Source organism: Lithobates pipiens, unplaced genomic scaffold (genome assembly GCF_037356315.1).
Source record: "Lithobates pipiens isolate NorthernLeopardFrog02 unplaced genomic scaffold, aLitPip1_a1.2 Scaffold_28, whole genome shotgun sequence".
Classification (NCBI taxonomy): Eukaryota; Metazoa; Chordata; class Amphibia; order Anura; family Ranidae; genus Lithobates; species Lithobates pipiens.
The window spans coordinates 49,999,254-50,017,311 of NW_027507789.1; the positions used below are offsets into that span (position 1 = coordinate 49,999,254).

The 18,058-nt window shown below is 42.3% G+C and overlaps 1 protein-coding gene across 1 annotated transcript in view; it reads left to right on the forward strand.

The window, feature by feature from the left end:
• Positions 1–4,871: 4,871 nt before the first annotated feature.
• The window catches only part of LOC143935372 (protein-glutamine gamma-glutamyltransferase E-like), a 60,335-nt gene continuing 47,148 nt past the window's right edge, over positions 4,872–18,058 (forward strand). Inside the window, exons 1-2 of the mRNA XM_077459193.1 lie at positions 4,872–5,008; positions 7,665–7,838. Coding sequence (XP_077315319.1) covers positions 5,002–5,008; positions 7,665–7,838 — 181 coding nt within the window. The 5' untranslated portion in view covers positions 4,872–5,001. The remainder of the gene's footprint in view (positions 5,009–7,664; positions 7,839–18,058) is intronic.

Sequence of the window (18,058 nt, forward strand, 5' to 3'; positions counted from 1 at the left end):
TTCTGCAAAGCCTGCAAAAGGACCCTAGGATTTGTGGTATCAAGGAGAGGGATCATTACTTGCTGGCTACCCTTCTTGATCCATGTTACAAGGGTAAAGTTGCAGAACTAATCCTGCCTTCGGAGAGGGAGCAGAGGATGAAACATCTTCAAGAGGTCTTGAAGAAAAGTTTGTATAATGCATTTCCAGACCCTGGGATGTTACCATTTCCTGATGCTGGACAACATGTTTCTGAGGCTTTGGTGAGAGGAAGAGGGGTGGAGAAGGTTGCCGGCTGACTGATGCCTTTAAACAATTTTTCAGTCCTCAGCGCCAAGGTCTGATAGGTTCAAGCAACCATCGCCAGTGTCTGCATTATATGATGCAGGTATATCTAGGGGCAAGAGCAGACTTGGAGACCTTTCCAACAGAGCATCCACTGGGTTACTGGGTCTTGGGCTACCGGTCAAAACTTGCTCAATATACAATTTAGCTACAGGCCTGTCCTGTAACCAGTGTGCTTTCTGAACACACATTCAGTGCTGTTGGAGGGTTTGTAATGGATCAAGGAGTGCGCCTGTCCACAGACTTCGTTCATAGGCTCACATTTATAAAAATGAATCAGTCCTGGTTCAGCAGCTATCAAGCACATGATGCTGATGTAACTGATTGAATTTGCTATAGATTTGGGATCACGTTTTGCTTTTAGGCCAGAAAGTTCAATTTTGGTTTCATCTGACCAGAGCACATTCTTCCACATGTTTGCTGTGTCTCCCACATGGCTTCTCGCAAACTACAAATGGGACTTCTTAAGGATTTCTTTCAACAATGGCTTTCTTCTTGCCCTGTGGACAGATTCTTTCGCCTGAGCTGTGGATCTCGGCAGCTCCTCCAAGTGAAAAAGCGTCTGCTTCTCTGAATAATACTCTCTTTGCCTGGCCTGTCAGTTTAGGTGGACGGCCATGTCTTGGTAGTTTAGCAGTTGTGCCATACTCTTTCCATTTTCGGATGATGAATTAAACAGTGCTCCCTGAAATGTTAAAAGCTTGGGATTTTTTTTATAACCTAACCTTGCTTTAAAATTCTCCACAACTTTATCCCTGACCTGTCTAGTGTGTTCCTTGGCCTTCATGATGCTGTTTGTTCACTAAGGTTCTCTAACAAACCTCAGAGGGCTTCACAGAACAGCTGTAATTATACTGTGATTAAATTACACACAGATGGACTCTATTTACTAATTAAGTGACTTCTGAAGGCAACTGCTTACACCAGAGTTTAGTTAGTGGTATCAGAGTAAAGGGGGCTGAATACAAATGCATGCCACACTTTGCAGATATTCATTTGTAAAACATTTTAAAAAACATTTTCATTTTTTTTTCACTTCACAATTATGTGCCAATTGGTGTTGGTCTATCGATAAAATTCCAATAAAATAAATGTATGTGTTTTTTTTTTTAAATTTATGTATTCTTTATTTGTTTTTTCTTTTTTCATACAAAAGCAGTCTGTCACAAATTAATATGAAATAATATAACAATAAAAATTACTAACATAATATCTATCATATCTTCTATCTTAGTTCATCTCTTACTGCATTACATAAATATATGATAGAAAAAATGTAAACTGCGCTAGGATGAGTAGTGTAAAATTAACAAAATTAACAAAAATAGGCAGCAGCAATAAATGTGATATGACACCCAACAGTAATAACGAATATGCAAAGCCGCGCCAACCCTCCCTTACATATATAATGTGAATACAAAGAAAATAATAATATGAATAAAAACTAGTACAATTAAGTAATAAGTTTCAAAAAATGTGAAAGTGACTCAAAAAAGCCAAAAATGGCATGAAAATGAAAATAAAATTAAAAATATAAAGTCCAATTAAGGAAAAGTTCACAAGTGAATCCAAATGGCGGACATAAACGTTCTTAAATGACAGCACCACAGTGGTTCAGCACTTTCCAAGGCGCGTGAAATACCCGTCACCATATATTAAATGCGCTTACCAGAAAATATATGGAATGAAGCATATATAAATGATAAATGGATGACGTCCAAGTAAACGTTCCTCAGCTGGGTCAGCACTCCATCCCTTTAGCGGTGATTCCAAGGTGATAATCTATTCAGTGGTCTCGATATAATACGCTCAGAGGCCCACAGAAAAGAAAGGGACTAACATAGCGTAATAACGTAGGAACAGTTTAATGAATAAAAGTAATGCACTTACAAGTTTGTAGATAAAATACAGCATAAAGGAGCAAACATAAAAAGCCGGCCGGCAAACAGGAGCCCGTCCTCCTCTCCTACAACGTGGTGGCGTCACTTCGTGCCCTCCCAGACGCGTTTCGTCATACCAGACGTTGTCAATGGGTTATTTGAGCTGCTGGCATCTATGTAGCTGGAGGAATGCCATACTGAAAGGAAATTTAACAAACTCCTTGCAGGTGTAACCCACTATCATATGCTGCTCAGTTATTCTTCAATCTATAGTTCACTCACAGGCAGTTTAGTTCCTAAAACCACTATATATGCTTTTAACTAAAACATTACAAGCTTTAGAACCTTTTAGAACAAAGGAACAAGCTTTCTAGAACATTACCCTGAAGTTTGTATAGGGAGAATATTGTAATAAACTCTTACCTCTCTACAAATTCTCTTGCGCACTGGGATCGGCTAAACCAAATTCAGAGTATAAAGAGGTAGGTTGGTAAAGGCTATTTTATTATTACATTTCTAAACAAGATGGCAGCCGGCTGTGAGACTAGGCTTGAAGCCTCCAGGAATGTGTGTCAAGATCCCAGGTGGTTGTGGGCGGGATGGGGAAAGTGGGGCTGGCCAAGGTGACGTAATCCTCCCAAAAATATATATATTCATGTCATGAAAAAAATAAAAATATCTATGATTTCTGAGCAGGCTGGGGGGAGGAAGGGAATGATAAAACTCAAATTTTTAGGTTAAGGTCCACTATTTACTGGACTTTCTTTTTCAACTTACCTTGCATTGAAGCTGATATGCAGAACCCCTGATACTGCAGTTATTTTTCTTAACATGACTTTTGAAGTTAATTGTAATTTTTCTGTATAGCCTCCATCGAGAAGTACCATATAATGCTGATAAAAGACTGACTCACCCTCACATGGTGGGTGTATTTTACTTTAATTACTGTTCACTAAAAGATCTTACTCAAGAACCAGTGACTACTTTTATAAAGTCACTACCCCTCCTTCTGATCACATATGGGCTTCCATTGACTAGAGAGAATGGTTTAGTTAAGAGAAAAGACAGGCTGTTGCTATGCGGCAAGGGAAAACAGATTCATTTTTTCTAACGCCGGCCATACATGGATCCAAACTCAGCCAGTTTGGTAGGGAATGGTCGAATATCGAACCATGTATGAGCAGGCTGATTGTAACCAAGTGGATCCAATGACTGCCTTTTGGATTTTGTACATATGAGGCTATAGCAGTAGTCATTGTATTTTGTCAGCCGGTAGAAGAAAATAGCGCCGCAGGAGGGATTCGCCCATCAACATTGACCGTATTGATAAGGAAATTGAGCAGTTTTCTTGGAAGGAAAAAAAGCATCTATGGGCTGCTTAACTCTTCCCATAGGGCCTGTGTCAATGGTCTTTTGTTCTCTTTATTGGATTCAAAACCTGCTTGAAGCAGGTCAAGTGCAAGTCAAGAGGAGTACAACGCTGGTTAGGAGGAGGACAACTGTTGGTCTGGAACTGATGAAAAATGTATGCTGTCAACTCAAGCCCAAAGCCTATTGATACAATCCCTTATATACAATTGTTGTATTTCCTATCAAAGATTATTTCTAACCGATATCCAGGGTGATACATTTATAGTAAATAATAATAATAAAAACTATAATAATAGTTAATGATTCAATTATAATAGAAAATTTGAAAAACAAAATTATCTGAATGTAATCAATCTGTTAAATTCATAGGTTGAATAGTTTTTCGTTCTTTTGTATGTTTGTATTTTCAGATTTTCATTCTTTTGGATTTTCATTCTTTCGGGTTTTCGTTCTTTCTGACAATTAGTTTTCATATGCATTCGCCAAAAGAGTCTTTTGTTCATTGGGATGCTTCCGAATTACCGAAAATGCAGAATTTAGTCCGAAAACGAATTAGTAACAAAACTAATTTCACAGGTCTATTCCACAATTCCTAATTCCACAGGTATGGTATTGTCCTGCTTTGACCAATGTAGGTATGCATATTTCATTTCATTTCATATTTTCACTGTGGGATCCCTGTGGAAGCTGGAAATCCCTGTAGACTTTGCTGCTACCATAGTGATCACCACAGTTTTCCAAGTCCTGTGTCAAGTGGCTGCCCTGCCATAGTACCCACGGGTGGATGCTCGCTCAGTATGGGCCTCATTCAGAGTATGCATCTCATTTTTCTCAATGAATGCAAAACCCTCTGTGATTGGAGGAGACAGGCAGTAATGTAATGATGGCCAAGTTATTATTTCTCTTAGCACAAGTTTCCTTTAGGAAATCGTGTCCAGCCAAGTAATACAAAATCCTCCAATTTTGTAATTAAATATAAAATGTGATCAAGCTGTATGTATGTATGTAATTTCCCTATTAAAGCTATAGGTACATCTTCTAGATTGTAAGATCTAACGAGCAGAGCCATCTTATTCCTCCTGTATTTAATTGTTGTGTAACTGTACTGTCTGCCCTCATGTTGTAAAGTGCTGTGCAAACTATTGGCACTATATTTATCATGTATAATAAAAATAATTTGTATATGTATGAGTAGCTCTGACTGGCATGTTCCCAGACAAGTTCTGACTGTTGTGACTATGAGACTTCAGTAATTACATATCCAGCATTGAGCAACCCCAATATGAGTGTACAGCAGTAAAATAAAAGGAGGAAAAAACCTCACCCAGATGTTTTGCATACTGAAGACAATATAAGAACACACAACAGCAATGTTGGGTACAAATATACCAAAGATTGACTGATACACGGAGATACAAAGATCAAGATGTCAAGTAAGTGTATATATATATGGATGTGTGTACGTGGTAGCCTACTGAATATTGCAAGAATGAATAAGTGACTGGTAGAGCAATACAAATTAATTACTATTTAGGCATTTTAAATACTTTTATAATAGAAGTTTTAAAACATAAAAACATCTAAAATATATAAAAAAAAACAAATTATATAGCTCAATAATCTGTAAATACCGACAATGCTAACAATATTACAAGCCTCTGTTAAATTTTGCAAAACATCATTGATTGATCTATCAAAAAGACATTTACACCGAGTTTTAGCACAGGGGTATGTCTTGATGGCAAGATGTAATTGTTACCATAAAAGTTTGCAGTATGAGAATAAGTTAACGACACCCTGTCTATAAGGTACAGAGGCTATCAACATTCATGTCCGCAGGGGGTCCAATGAGTCCATTATCCATGACCCCATAATGCATATATATATATATATATATATATATATATATATATATATATATATATATATATATATATATATATATATCAGATTTGTTATATGGTCTAAGCTAAGACATGGTATGTGGATCCTTGGGTACCGCAAACCCTGACAGACATCACTTATAAAAAAAAAAGACTAGTGAATGTTTTGGATTTTTTTCAGACAATAGCCTGTTGCAGTGTGAAAAGAGTAATGCTGAGCTGATGATGTCACGTGTCCTATAAACCTATACTTGTGCAGTGTTAAAGAGTATCTTCACCCTCAATTTGATGTTGCCTCCTCTCTATCCCTGTGCAAATAGGGCTCCTTTATTTTCTTTTTAATAAAATCCATCTCTGTACCTCCACATCCTCTGTATCCGTCCATTCACCTCTGTACCCCCCCCATCCACCTCTGTATCCCCCCCAGCCACGTTCACCTCTGTATCTCTGTCCACCTTTGTACCCCGCAATCCACGTTCCCCCTGTATCCTTCCATCCACCTCTGTACCCCCCCATATCGACCTTTGTACCCCCCATGTCCACCTCTGTATCCCCCATCTACGTTTACCTCTGTACCCCCCTCCACCTCTGTATCCTTCCGTCCACCTCTGTACCCCCTCCTCCACCACACCTCTGTACCCCCATCCATGTTCACCACTAGCAAAAATCACATGTAAAATCCGGGGGTAGATTCAGCCTGCCCACACATGATTCAAATTTTGTCCGGTTCTTGCTAAACCAGCTGACAAGACTTTGCATTTGGGTTTACTCTTTAATATACAGTATATAGTTCTGAGTTGTAATTTATGCAAGAACACCATAGAAGCCCTACTGAAGTTAAAGCACAACTAAATAAAAACAATGAATAACAGCAAATGAACAGCTATCTTGCTAGAAACACGAGAGGTTCCTTAAAATTTGGTCCCCATGAATAGACTACTCCCAAGCTAACCCTGGAACCTTGCATATTTAACTTTGGGTAAGTGGTCAGTCAACCACACTTCTCTTGCCCCTCTTAACTCCCTCCCTTCCTCTTTTTTCTTTTCCTCTTTCTTCCCCTCCTTTCTCACATACTGCTTTTTCCCCCATTCCCTTTTCTCCTTGCTCCCCATTTAGACAGTCCAGATATAATATACTCATACTTTTCGACTAGAACTAGTTTTTTCCAGCTTATTCTATACCAGGGGTCTCCAAACTGTGGTCTGTGACCCAAATGTGTCAATTTGCTTGCCTTGATCCGACCCTCGAGGCACTTTTCCTCCCACTGAAACCAAGAGGATACCACTCCTTTCACTGACACCAACAATGGAGCATTTTTCCTTTCACTGACAGCAATGATAGGGCACTGTTCCTCCTACTGACACCAATGATGGGGCACTATTCCTCCCACTCACACCCACAATGGAGCATAATTCCAATAATAGGACACTAGTCCTCCTTCTACATACTACAGGCACCGTGTAATCTTTTTTACTGCTGCTGATGCTGGGGCATTTTCTTCTTCCACTGGCCACTCAGGCCCCCTCTAAAGTCTGAAGTACAGTAAACCGACCCTTTGTTTAGAAATTTTGGAGACCCCTTTTCTATACTGTACATTTGTAGACATCTTCTGCTCTAGATTGGTTCGTAATACCAAACCCACTGCTGGAGCCCTGATCAAAACCCACAGAAAAATAAAAGATTTGAGGACTCCAGACTACAGTGTTAATGCACATATTTGCAAATAGCACTGGCACACAGCACTATCGCATTCACAAAATTCTCAACTACTTCCTTTGTGATCACAGATATAGGACATGAGGATAAATCTCCTATGTGGGGAAAAAGTTAGCAGTAAAATAATGAAGGTTTTACCACTTATGTAGTCTATACAAGTTTAAACTCTGGCCAGACTTGCGCAATTCATACCAAGTTAATTTATATATAAAAAAATTTGAATGAGTATGTTTTAAGTATAAAGCACTGCTCTGATTGCGCTGTGAAAACTAGGCCATAGAATCTATAAGCAAAATCTTTCCAACCAACTTTCCATAATCTGACAATGCATATGAAGTTGTTCAATTTTCTATAATTATTCTTAATAATGCAATGACAGCAAACACTATGCATTTCAAAGCAGTGCATGCATTTCCATTGGATACAGGAAAGCATTAACATTGCAAATGTGTTTTTATTTGGTTGTAACATAAAATAATCTTTGTTTCAGATCTTTTTTTGACCAATACTGACTTCAGCAAAGTGAGAAATGCCACAGCTCACAGGACCCTGGACTACGACACCAGTGATATGGTGCTCAGAAGGGGACAGCCATTTACAATGGCTTTTACATTCAACAGACAAATAACGTCAAGAGATGAGCTTAAAATAATTGTGGAAACAGGTAATAGGATTTTCTAAAGTGACCATTCTGTTAACTCACAAGAAGCAGATGCAGAATACACATAGGCAATGATATGAGCAGAATAAACTAGGGGTATAATATCATTATTACTAGTAGTAGTATTATACAGGATTTATATAGTGCCAACAGTTTACGCAGCACTTTACAATATAAAAGGGAGACAATACAGTTATAATACAATAAAATACAAGAGGATCAAGAGGGTCCTGCTCAGAAGAGCTTACAATCTAATAATTACAAAAGAGGTTGTGGATGTAGGTGAGTGGTATTAACAGAAAATCACGGAGTTGCTAGGAGAAAAACATATCATGGGTTAACATGGGTTAACTCCCAAGTAGCAGATGCAGAATACACATAGGCAATGATTTAAGCAGAATAAACTGGGGGTATAATATCATTATGAAAGAGGTTGCGTAGGTAGGCAAGTGTTGCTGTGTCTTAATCTTCAAAATCTTGGAATTGCTAGGAGAAAAATAATCATTTTATTAATGTATGATATAAAATACAGCCTATACATTTCAGGAGACTACGGCTGACCCTTCTTGGTAGAGTGTATGGCGCCTGCAGAGACTACTTCAGTTGTAACAAACACTGTTTGATGATTCAAACCTTCTATGGCTGGCTTTAGAGTTTTATGTTACTACTGCTACCACATCAAATGTCAAACACTTACTTGCCGACAGGTGCAGGTCAAAGCAAATAGGCTGCCAATAGCTGGCACAGTGATGCGTCACCTATCTACCCCTTTGTTTGGTCAAGAGATTTGTAATGTCACATGACTGAATGCAGGGGGGGCATTATAACATGTCAATGGGAAAGCCATCAGAAAATCTCTATTTTGTAGGGGAGGTAAGCAGCAATGCTGTATCCTGGCCGAGGCCGACAAGGCCCAGGCCTAGGGCAGCACTTTGTAGAGAGGCAGCACAGAAAGAGTCCCCGTCGACTTTGTGCTACACTGTAATGCCGCCCCATACCCACGGTTGGACATTCCGACGAGAAAATCCATCGTATTTTTTCGGACAGATTTTGCCCCAAACTTGTCTTGCATACACATGGCCGCACAAAGTTGTCGGAAAATCAGATCATTTGGAATGAGGTGACATCATACACGTACAACGGGACTACGTAGAAACCAGTAGCCAATAGCTTTCGTCTCCAAATGTTTTCTGAGCATGCGTGGCACTTGGTGCGTCGGAATTCTCTACAAATGATCGGAAAAAGTCTGATCGGATTTTGTTGTCAGAAAATTTTAGATCTAGCTCTCAAACTTTTTCCGTCGGAATTACCGACGGAAAAAGTCCAGTAAAGCCCACACATGATCGGATTTTCCGACAACATAATCCGATCAGACTTTTTCCGTCTGAATTTCCGACCGTCTGTATGAGGCATTAGTGTAGCGCCAGTCTTATGGGGTATTCTGAGCTGAGAGGCAAATTAGCCTAGCGCCTTTATAAAGTGGGCGAATTGCTTCTGGTATGCGGGCGGCGGGCATTCCACAACTGTGGGGGGGGGGGAGCTTCTAATTTTTACTGTTCTATCATCCTGGACCACAAACCTTCCATACTGGGCTATATGTTTTCCGCTGCACCATTGGCATGGTTGTATCTTCTTTGTCCCCTCCATAAAATTATCAGAAATATGTGCTTAAAATAGAACTATAGGCAACACTTTTTTTTATTTTGGATATGTAAGGGAGGGTTATAGCCCCTGTCAGTTTAATTTTTAAGATCCCTGACCCATTGCAGAGATTTCCCTTCACTTCCTGCCCCATAGCCAAACAGGAAGTGAGAGGAAATCTATGAAAATGAAGGGAATCCATTGCCCCCCCCCCCCCCCCAGGCCCTCAGAACTAGTGTCCCCACTCATAAATTCCAGGGCCAGTCTTAAACAGCAAGGGGTGTGACCTTGACAGGAAGGGATGGATCATATTTAAATTAGGGGGTACACAAATTTTGTCAGGCCTAGGGCAGCACAAAACCTAAATACAATACTGGTAAGCAGAACCTATACACTAGGTTATCTGTGCAAGGAAAAATAATATCGGAACTCAGTAACCGGCTAAGTTCTCAACCTTTTTCACTCTATGCAAAACTACAAGTAACATAAACGGCTTTAGATGCACTTTAACTACTATACTGTGTTAATTGACCCTGTTATTCATTTTCAGGAGTTTACCAGTAGTCACATAGAATTCTGGTGCATTTGCCACTTCTGACTCAGAAACTGAGGAGTCAGGTTGAGGCAAAGTCAGTAAACTTAATAAAGAACATATAAATGCTTCAAAAGTAAGACTGCAGAGTTCTAATTAAAGCATTAGAAAAAAGGGGTAAAGGTGCGCTAAGTTATTCCAATGAAAACCATCAAAAAATCTAAAAACTACACCAAAAGGTGAAAAACAATATAAAAGACAAAAGCAAAAAACAGAAACCTTAGTGATAAAAAAAAGGGGCTGCCACTACCTTACATATTCACCTAAAAGGTGAAAAACATGAATAAATGCTAAGGTTCAGTGTAACTGAAGTGAAACCTAGTGCATTAAGGTGCTTAAGTAGCAATATCTCTCACAAAGATTATAAAAATTATGAAAAAACAAATAAATTATGTATATTTCACATGTGTAAATCGCTAGCAATATAAAACATGCATAAGGATACTGTAGAAACTCTAACTCACATTATGAAAACTACAATGCATTGCAAATTAAGCACTTTAATGCACTAGGTTTCACTTCAGTTACACTTTTAATTTCACACATATCCCTGCAAAGACTAGGTATAACTAACAGCAGATGAGTCTCCTGCAGGTATAATTAATAGCAGGCGAACGCCGTTACTACCACCTTAGCATTTATTCTAATTAAAGCATGACTATAATGTTTTTTTAAGCCCAGTTTTTACCAATTCTCTGTAAACGTATATCCATGGCTAAAAATGAGAAGAACTTACCACTAACACTGTCCTTATGTGACTTGAAGGGCTGGTGTCTGAAAATTACATTCTCTCACGGATTTAAAACTAGTCTTTCCAGAATTGTCTCACTCCCTGTCTCGCCTAGCCTAAGATTTACCAAATTTCATAATCCCCTTGGCATTAAAGTAGACAATCAGGTCAGATGCCTCTTTTTGGAGCTATTTCCTAAAAGCCATCAATCAAACTGAAATTTGAATTTGACTTAAGGGGTGGGAGTACCTCCAGTTTTTCAGAATAAATTGACACATCAGGCATTCCTGATGAGTTTGTTTGTGAGGAATGAGCAGCTAGTAATGGTCATGTAGTTATGTGCATATCACTAGATGTGGACCTACAACCAAAACATTTATGGACATATTTGGACATTAAAGGACATAGTTACAAAAGTAAGAACATTTTCTTCAATAAACTTGATACATTTTACAGAAAATAAAATTATTTAACATTTGATAGCAGAGATAAGGATAGAGCAAACTAAGCAGCTAAATATGGGAAATGGCAAAGAAGAAGTAGCGTTCAGTGGAAACTATGTGTTAAAGTTTTCAATACCAGCAACAGTGTGTTAATCACTTAACAGAATTAATACAGAAGTGCATGCTTGTGCAGTGGCAAAGAGTAGGGTAGCGCACTTCGGTGTAGTGGTGAAGAGTGAGGTTATGTGTAATGGTGCAGTGGTGCCAAGTGCAGAATGGTTCAGTGTTAGTGGTGAGCAATCAAGTAGTGAACATTGGCATAGTAGTGGCAAGAGCAGAAGTGCACATTGGTGAAATGAAGGCAAATGGGATACAGAGCATTGGTGCATTGACATGTGTTTACAGTGGAGGAGAGTGGTATAGTGCTTTTTTGTGCAGTGCCAGCAAGTGGAGTAGTGCACATAGATAAAGAGGCAGCAGGTGGAATAGTGCACATGGATGCTGTGGCAGTAAATGAAGATGCATTGGCGCAATGGCAACAAATGTAATGTCAGATCACTGCAGTAGTAGTTAACAGGGTCCTGCACGGTGGTGCAGTTGCAGTAAATCCAAAGGTGCACATCAGTGCATTGGCCTGAATGAGGTCATGTATAGTATGTTGGTGAAATGGCGGCAAGTACAGAAGTCTGTATCAATTCAGTGGCAGTAGGTAGGACAGCTCAATATGGTGCAGTGGCAATGAATGTGAAAGAGTGTGTTGATGTCCCAGCTGCTTCATGGTTCCCATATTGATGCCCACATACACTGTGCTCCATTAGCACCTACCTACCTTCCTCTCACTTCCAGCCTATGGCTGCCAAGCTGCTTTCTTGTTGACATAGTGACGCTCATAGCACAAAAATAGGATTTTTATATACAGCTTACCTGTAAAATCCTTTTCTTGAGAGTACATCACGGGACACAGGAGCTCATTACATAGTGGGTTATATAGGCACCTCTGGTGATTGGACACTGGTTAACCCCATATGGGAGGCACCTCAGTTTTGTAGCAAAGCAATAGGAAACCACTTAAAACCCAAGAGGGGCGGGAGCCCTGTGTCCCGTGATGTACTCTCAAGAAAAGGATTTTACAGCTAAGCTGTATATAAAAATCCTATTTTCTTGATCATACATCACGGGACACAGGAGCTCATTACATAGTGGGATGTCCCAAAGCAATGCTCAGATTGAGGGGAGGGAGACACAGATCATAATTATAGACCGCCATGGGCTGGAGGACCTAAACTGCAGCCTGCAGTACACTGCGCCCAAAGGCGATATCCTCTTGCCCTCTGACATCCACCTGGTAGAATCTGGTGAATGTGTGGACTGATGACCAAGTTGCAGCCTTACAGATCTGAGCCAGGGAGGCCTGGTGATGCACTGCCCAAGAAGCACTTACAGCCCTAGTAGAGTGCGCTTTCACTTTCACAAGGAGGGATTTTCCCCTTTACACTATAGGCCTGAGAAATAGTCTGTCTAATCCACCTTGAGAGAGTGGATTTTGATGCCGCCTGGCTCTTCCTAGGGCCTTCCGGCAAAATAAATAAGCAATCAGTTTTCCTTATCTGAGCAGTTGCTTGAAGATAGATACTGATTGCCCTAAACACATCCAAAGTGTGCAAAGATTCTTCTGCAGACTGTGGGTCCGGAAAAAAGGATGGTAGGATTACATCTTGATTCAAATGGAATCCTGAATCCACCTTAGGTAGAAAGGACCTGTTTGGGCGCATTACCACCCGGTCCTTATGAACAATTAGATACGGCTCTTTGCTGGAGAGAGCTGCTAGTTCTGACACTCTTCTAGCCGTGGATATGGCTACCAAGAAAACCAATTTTTTGGTCAAAAGAACCAATGAAGCCAGATGCAAAGGCTCAAAAGGTTGCCCCTGCAAAGCCGAGAGAACCAAATTCAGATCCCATGGGCATACTGGAGGTTTGACTGGCGGCCTTATCCGCATAGCCCCCTGGATGAAAGCCCACACCAGGGAATGCGATGCAAGTTGCTTCTGAAAAAACACTGACAAGGCCGAAATCTGCACCTTGATAGTGCTTACGGCCAAATTCATTTCTAGGCCTGACTGGAGGAAGGCCAAGATCCTGCTAATGACATACTTTCTAGGATGCCATTTCCTGAGTTCACACCAGGAAACATATGCCCTCCAGATTTTGTAGTAAATAAACCTGGAGGCCGGCTTTCTGGCATTAACCAGAGTAGAAAGCCCACGATCTCTCAGAATGTGAGTCTCAGCAGCCAAACTGTCAAATTCAGACTGTGTAAAGCAGGATGGTAAATCGGACCCTGTGAGAGCAGATCTGGCCGGAGAGGGAGGATCCATGGCCTGCCTACTGCCAACTTCATGATCTCTGCATACCACGGTTGCCTGGGCAAAGCCGGGGCTACCAAAAGGACCGATTTTGTCTCCCTCTTGACTCTTCCCAGGAACCGCGATAGAAGCGGGCACGGGGGGAAGGCATAAATCATATTGTACTGATCCCAGGGAACTGTCAGAGCATCTGACCCCTGAGCAAGTGTATCTCTTGTTCTTGACACGAATTTGTCCAGTTTTCTGTTGAACCTGGACGCAAACAGATCTACATCTGGAGTACCCCACCTGCGACATATGTCCAAAAACACGTCGGGGTGCAGAGCCCATTCTCCTGAGCACAACCGCTGGCGGCTCAAAAAATCCGCCTGCCAATTTTCCACTCCTGGAATGAAGACTGCAGAAAGGCATGGAACATGCTTTTCTGCCCAGACAAGTATGCGATTCACCTCTTCTTGCGCAACCAGACTCCTGGTACCGCCCTGGTGATTGATATAGGCCACTGCTGTGGCATTGTCGGACTGAACCCGAACAGGGAGACCCCGTAGTCTGGAAGACCACTTTATGAGACCCATGTAAACTGCCTGGATCTCCAAGACATTTATGGGCAATAGCTTCTCGATCACAGACCATCTCCCCTGCGAGCACGTCTCCTCTAACACTGCTCCCCAGCCTGTCAGGCTGGCATCTGTCGTAATAACCTTCCATGGAAGGGGAAGAAAAGTTTTGCCTTTCAGCAAATTCTCGGTTTGTAACCACCAGACGAGACTCTTGCGTGTCCCTGGGGATAAACGCATGGGAAGATCCAAGGATTGGGGCTTCCTGTTCCAAGCCGCAAGGATGCATCTTTGCAGAGGCCTTGAGTGGAACTGGACAAATGGAATGGCCTCGAAGGAGGCGACCATTTTCCCTAACAGTCTCATGCACAAGCGAATGGGGGAAGATCTCCTGCCCAGAATTAGGCGCACCAGATCCCCAATGGCCAAGGCTTTTGGCCTTGGAAGAAACACCTTGTCCTGAGCGGTGTCGATAAACAAACCCAGGTATTCCAACCTGGTAGCAGGCTGTAGGGACGACTTTTCTAGGTTTATAATCCAACCTAGGCGCTGCATGTGTTCTAGCATTCTGGAAACACTGAGGTTCAGGAACGCTACTGTTTTCTCCATGAGAAGCAAGTCGTCTAGATTAGCCATGACGGCTATACCCTGAGCTCTTAGGTTTGCCAAGAGAGGGTCCAGAATCTTTGTGAAGACTCGATGGGCCGTATCGAGCCCGAACGGCAAGGCCGCAAATTGAAAAAGGCGCCGCTCTACCGCGAACCTTAGATACTTTTGGTGTGCGGGAAAAATTGTCACATGGAGATATGCATCCTTGATGTCTATTGATGCCATAAATTCTCCCCCTTGCAGGGAGGAGACCACAGTGCGAATGGACTGCATTTGGAAGGACCGGATGCGTAAAAACCGGTTCAGATCCTTCAGATCCAGGATAGGTCTGACACTTCCATTTGGCTTTGGAACGGTGAAGAGATTCGAGTAAAACCCTGAACCCTGTTCTTTTGGGTCCACTTCTACTATCACCCCCTGGGATAGTAAATGATCTAAGACCAGAAATAGCGGTTTTTGCTTTACTGGGTCCCTGGGGATCCTTGACCTTAGAAAGCGAGAAGGTGGAATCTCCTGAAACTCTAGCTTGTAGCCCAGAGATACCGAAGAGATCACCCACTTGTCCCGGATCTCTTCACAAGGAAGCTTTTGGGCTCTGCTTGGCAGGCTTTCGCCCCCACGTCTTTTTCTGCCCCTGGGCTCGGCCCTGAACCTTTCCTGTAGAGGAGGGTTGAGAAGGCCGTCGCCACTGCTTAGAGCTTGATGCTCCGGGAGAGAGAGAATGCCTAAAAGATGGACGTTTGTTCCTTTTGACTGGAAGGAGAGTAGATTTACCCCCTGAAATTTTTTGGACGAATTTGTCTAATTCTTCTGCAAACAAACGTTCCCCTTTAAATGGGAACCCAATCAAATGCTTCTTGCATGATAGCTCGGCTGCCCAATTCTTTAGCCACAGGGCCCTTCACATGTGTACCAACAGGAGAGACAAACGAGATGCCTGTTGGACAGAGTCCAAAATCGCATCAATCATAAAACACAGAATTTGAGGTATTTCTGCATAATTCTCCACTTCCTCACTGGGAAGGAGGCCAAGCATCTGCTTAACCTGTTCCTTGAGGAACTGACACAACCCCACGGCTGCGACTGTAGGTTGCACCACAGCGCCAGTCATGGAAAAGGAGGCTTTTAATAATTTTTCCAACCTCTTATCAGTTGGATCTTTAAATACCTGAGCATTATCCCATGGACAGGTCAGGTTTTTATTCACGCAAGAAACAGCCGCATCGACAGATGGGACCCCCCATTTCTTGGTGAAACTTTCCTCCAGAGGATAATGCATAGAAAACCTTTTAGGAGGAGAAAACAGTTTAGCGGGATGTCCTCAATCCTCATACATCAATTTATCCATTAAGGGATGAATTGGAAAGGAAAAAGTAGTCTGTGGGATTTTCCTGACTCCCAGGGAAGAAACAGAGGACGTAGCAACTTCAGCAGCAGGCATTCTGAATGTGGTACGCACCAATTCAGTATAATAGTGCACCTGTTTTCTGAGCACCTGGGAGGAGGGGACTCTCTCCTCTTCCTCTGATTCCTCCGACTGCTCAAGATTCCTGTCCCAAGACAGGGATCTCTCCTCATTGTCAGAAGAATCATCTGAAAAAGGAATCTCAGCAGAGGGAGGGGATCTACCCCTTTTCCTGCTATCTTTCAGGTAAGCAGAAATAAAATTCATGATTTTCCCTTCAAAACCCTCCAATGTAGCCCTAAGGGAGTCCTCAGTGACATATACCGGGGCTGAGACATTAGGAGAGGCTGCAAAACCTGACAGGGGCACTGACTCATCCTGTGAGGCTGGCTCCAGTCTTTCGAGGGGGGGGGATGGTAACTTACAGGCATTTTTAGAACCCCTGGACCTAGGCGGTGATTTACCAGTGCCCTTGTTACCTCCCCCTGAGAGCCTCTTATGAGGAGACATAGTCCTAAGCTACAAAGCAGAGGTACTAATACAAAGTGCAATCACTGTTGTGCTAAAAGTCTCACAATAAAATATATATGCTTAATACTGCACAACCTGATGCTGAGTAGGTGTCTAAGGTTTGCCTGGATCCAATCAACTGGGATGCATACTGCCCACAGCTCCTGTGTCTCTCACTTACAGCCCCCTGACGCTCTGGGTTTTTAAAACTGCCGCCTGGTGCCTGTGCAGTACAGCGCCGTGCACACCAACATGCACGGCTCACAACCACACTCCCCCCTCCTCCATTAGCCCAGGAGCGCGCTCATGCACGTGCACGAGGACTGCCGGAATCCAGGGGGGAAAAGGAATCTCATCAGAGCTGCGTGGGACCCCCAAACTACGTGGGACCCCTGTATTACCTTATTGTGGCAGGGACTGCAGTGGAGACGTGAGACCTCTGGAGAACCAGGCTTCACTGAGCGTGTGTACTGAAAGGCATGTAAGTATGCATCAGGCTGCTCTTACTCCCTCTAGTGGTGGAAACCAGGTAAGAAATACAACTGCTCAAATGAAGAAATCCATCATATAATTATATATGTAGGATGAAGTTCCCTTACCTGTCCTCGCCGCAGGAATTGCTGAAAACAGACAGATTCCAGCCTTCACCCATCACGGCGGGCAGAGTTTGCCAACCTTCAGGTTTTTCTGGGGTTCTTTCTCAGAAGAACCTCCTACCTGGACCTTGTAAAAGACTCTGCCAGAAACTTTCGTGCCACATGTGTAAACAGTACACATAGTCTGGTTTTCCCAGAGCCCAGTCTTCCAATAGGAGAGGACTTACAGGCCAAACCTTGTTTCCTCTGATGACGAGGCCCGGGTACCATACCATCTTGGAAGTCAAATATCGGCCCGAGATATGGATCCGGTTTGTTGTAGCCCTTAGGCCCCCGCAGGGACCCGCACAGAGCTTTCTTCATAGCACATGTTTTACGTGACCAACCACCATAGACACTGGCGAAAAAACGGAGGTGCCTCCCATATGGGAGGGGTTATATAGGGGAGGAACTCTCCTTAATTGGGGTTAACCAGTGTCCAATCACCAGAGGTGCCTATATAACCCACTATGTAATGAGCTCCTGTGTCCCGTGATGTATGATCAAGAAAGAGCAGTATCTCCTACTGTGTGTGTAGGTGATAATATGGTAAGCAGGAATCTGTTGGGTACCAGTGGTATACACAATAGAGGTTATGAGAGCCACAATAAGAGGAATGTAAGTACCAGGAGAAGATAGCATGAATAGGCATCGTTATGTCAACCAGGAAGAAGCTGGTGACCTTTCACGTTTGTGGCTCTTGATTGCTCTTGAGCCATGTACATTAACAGTTTA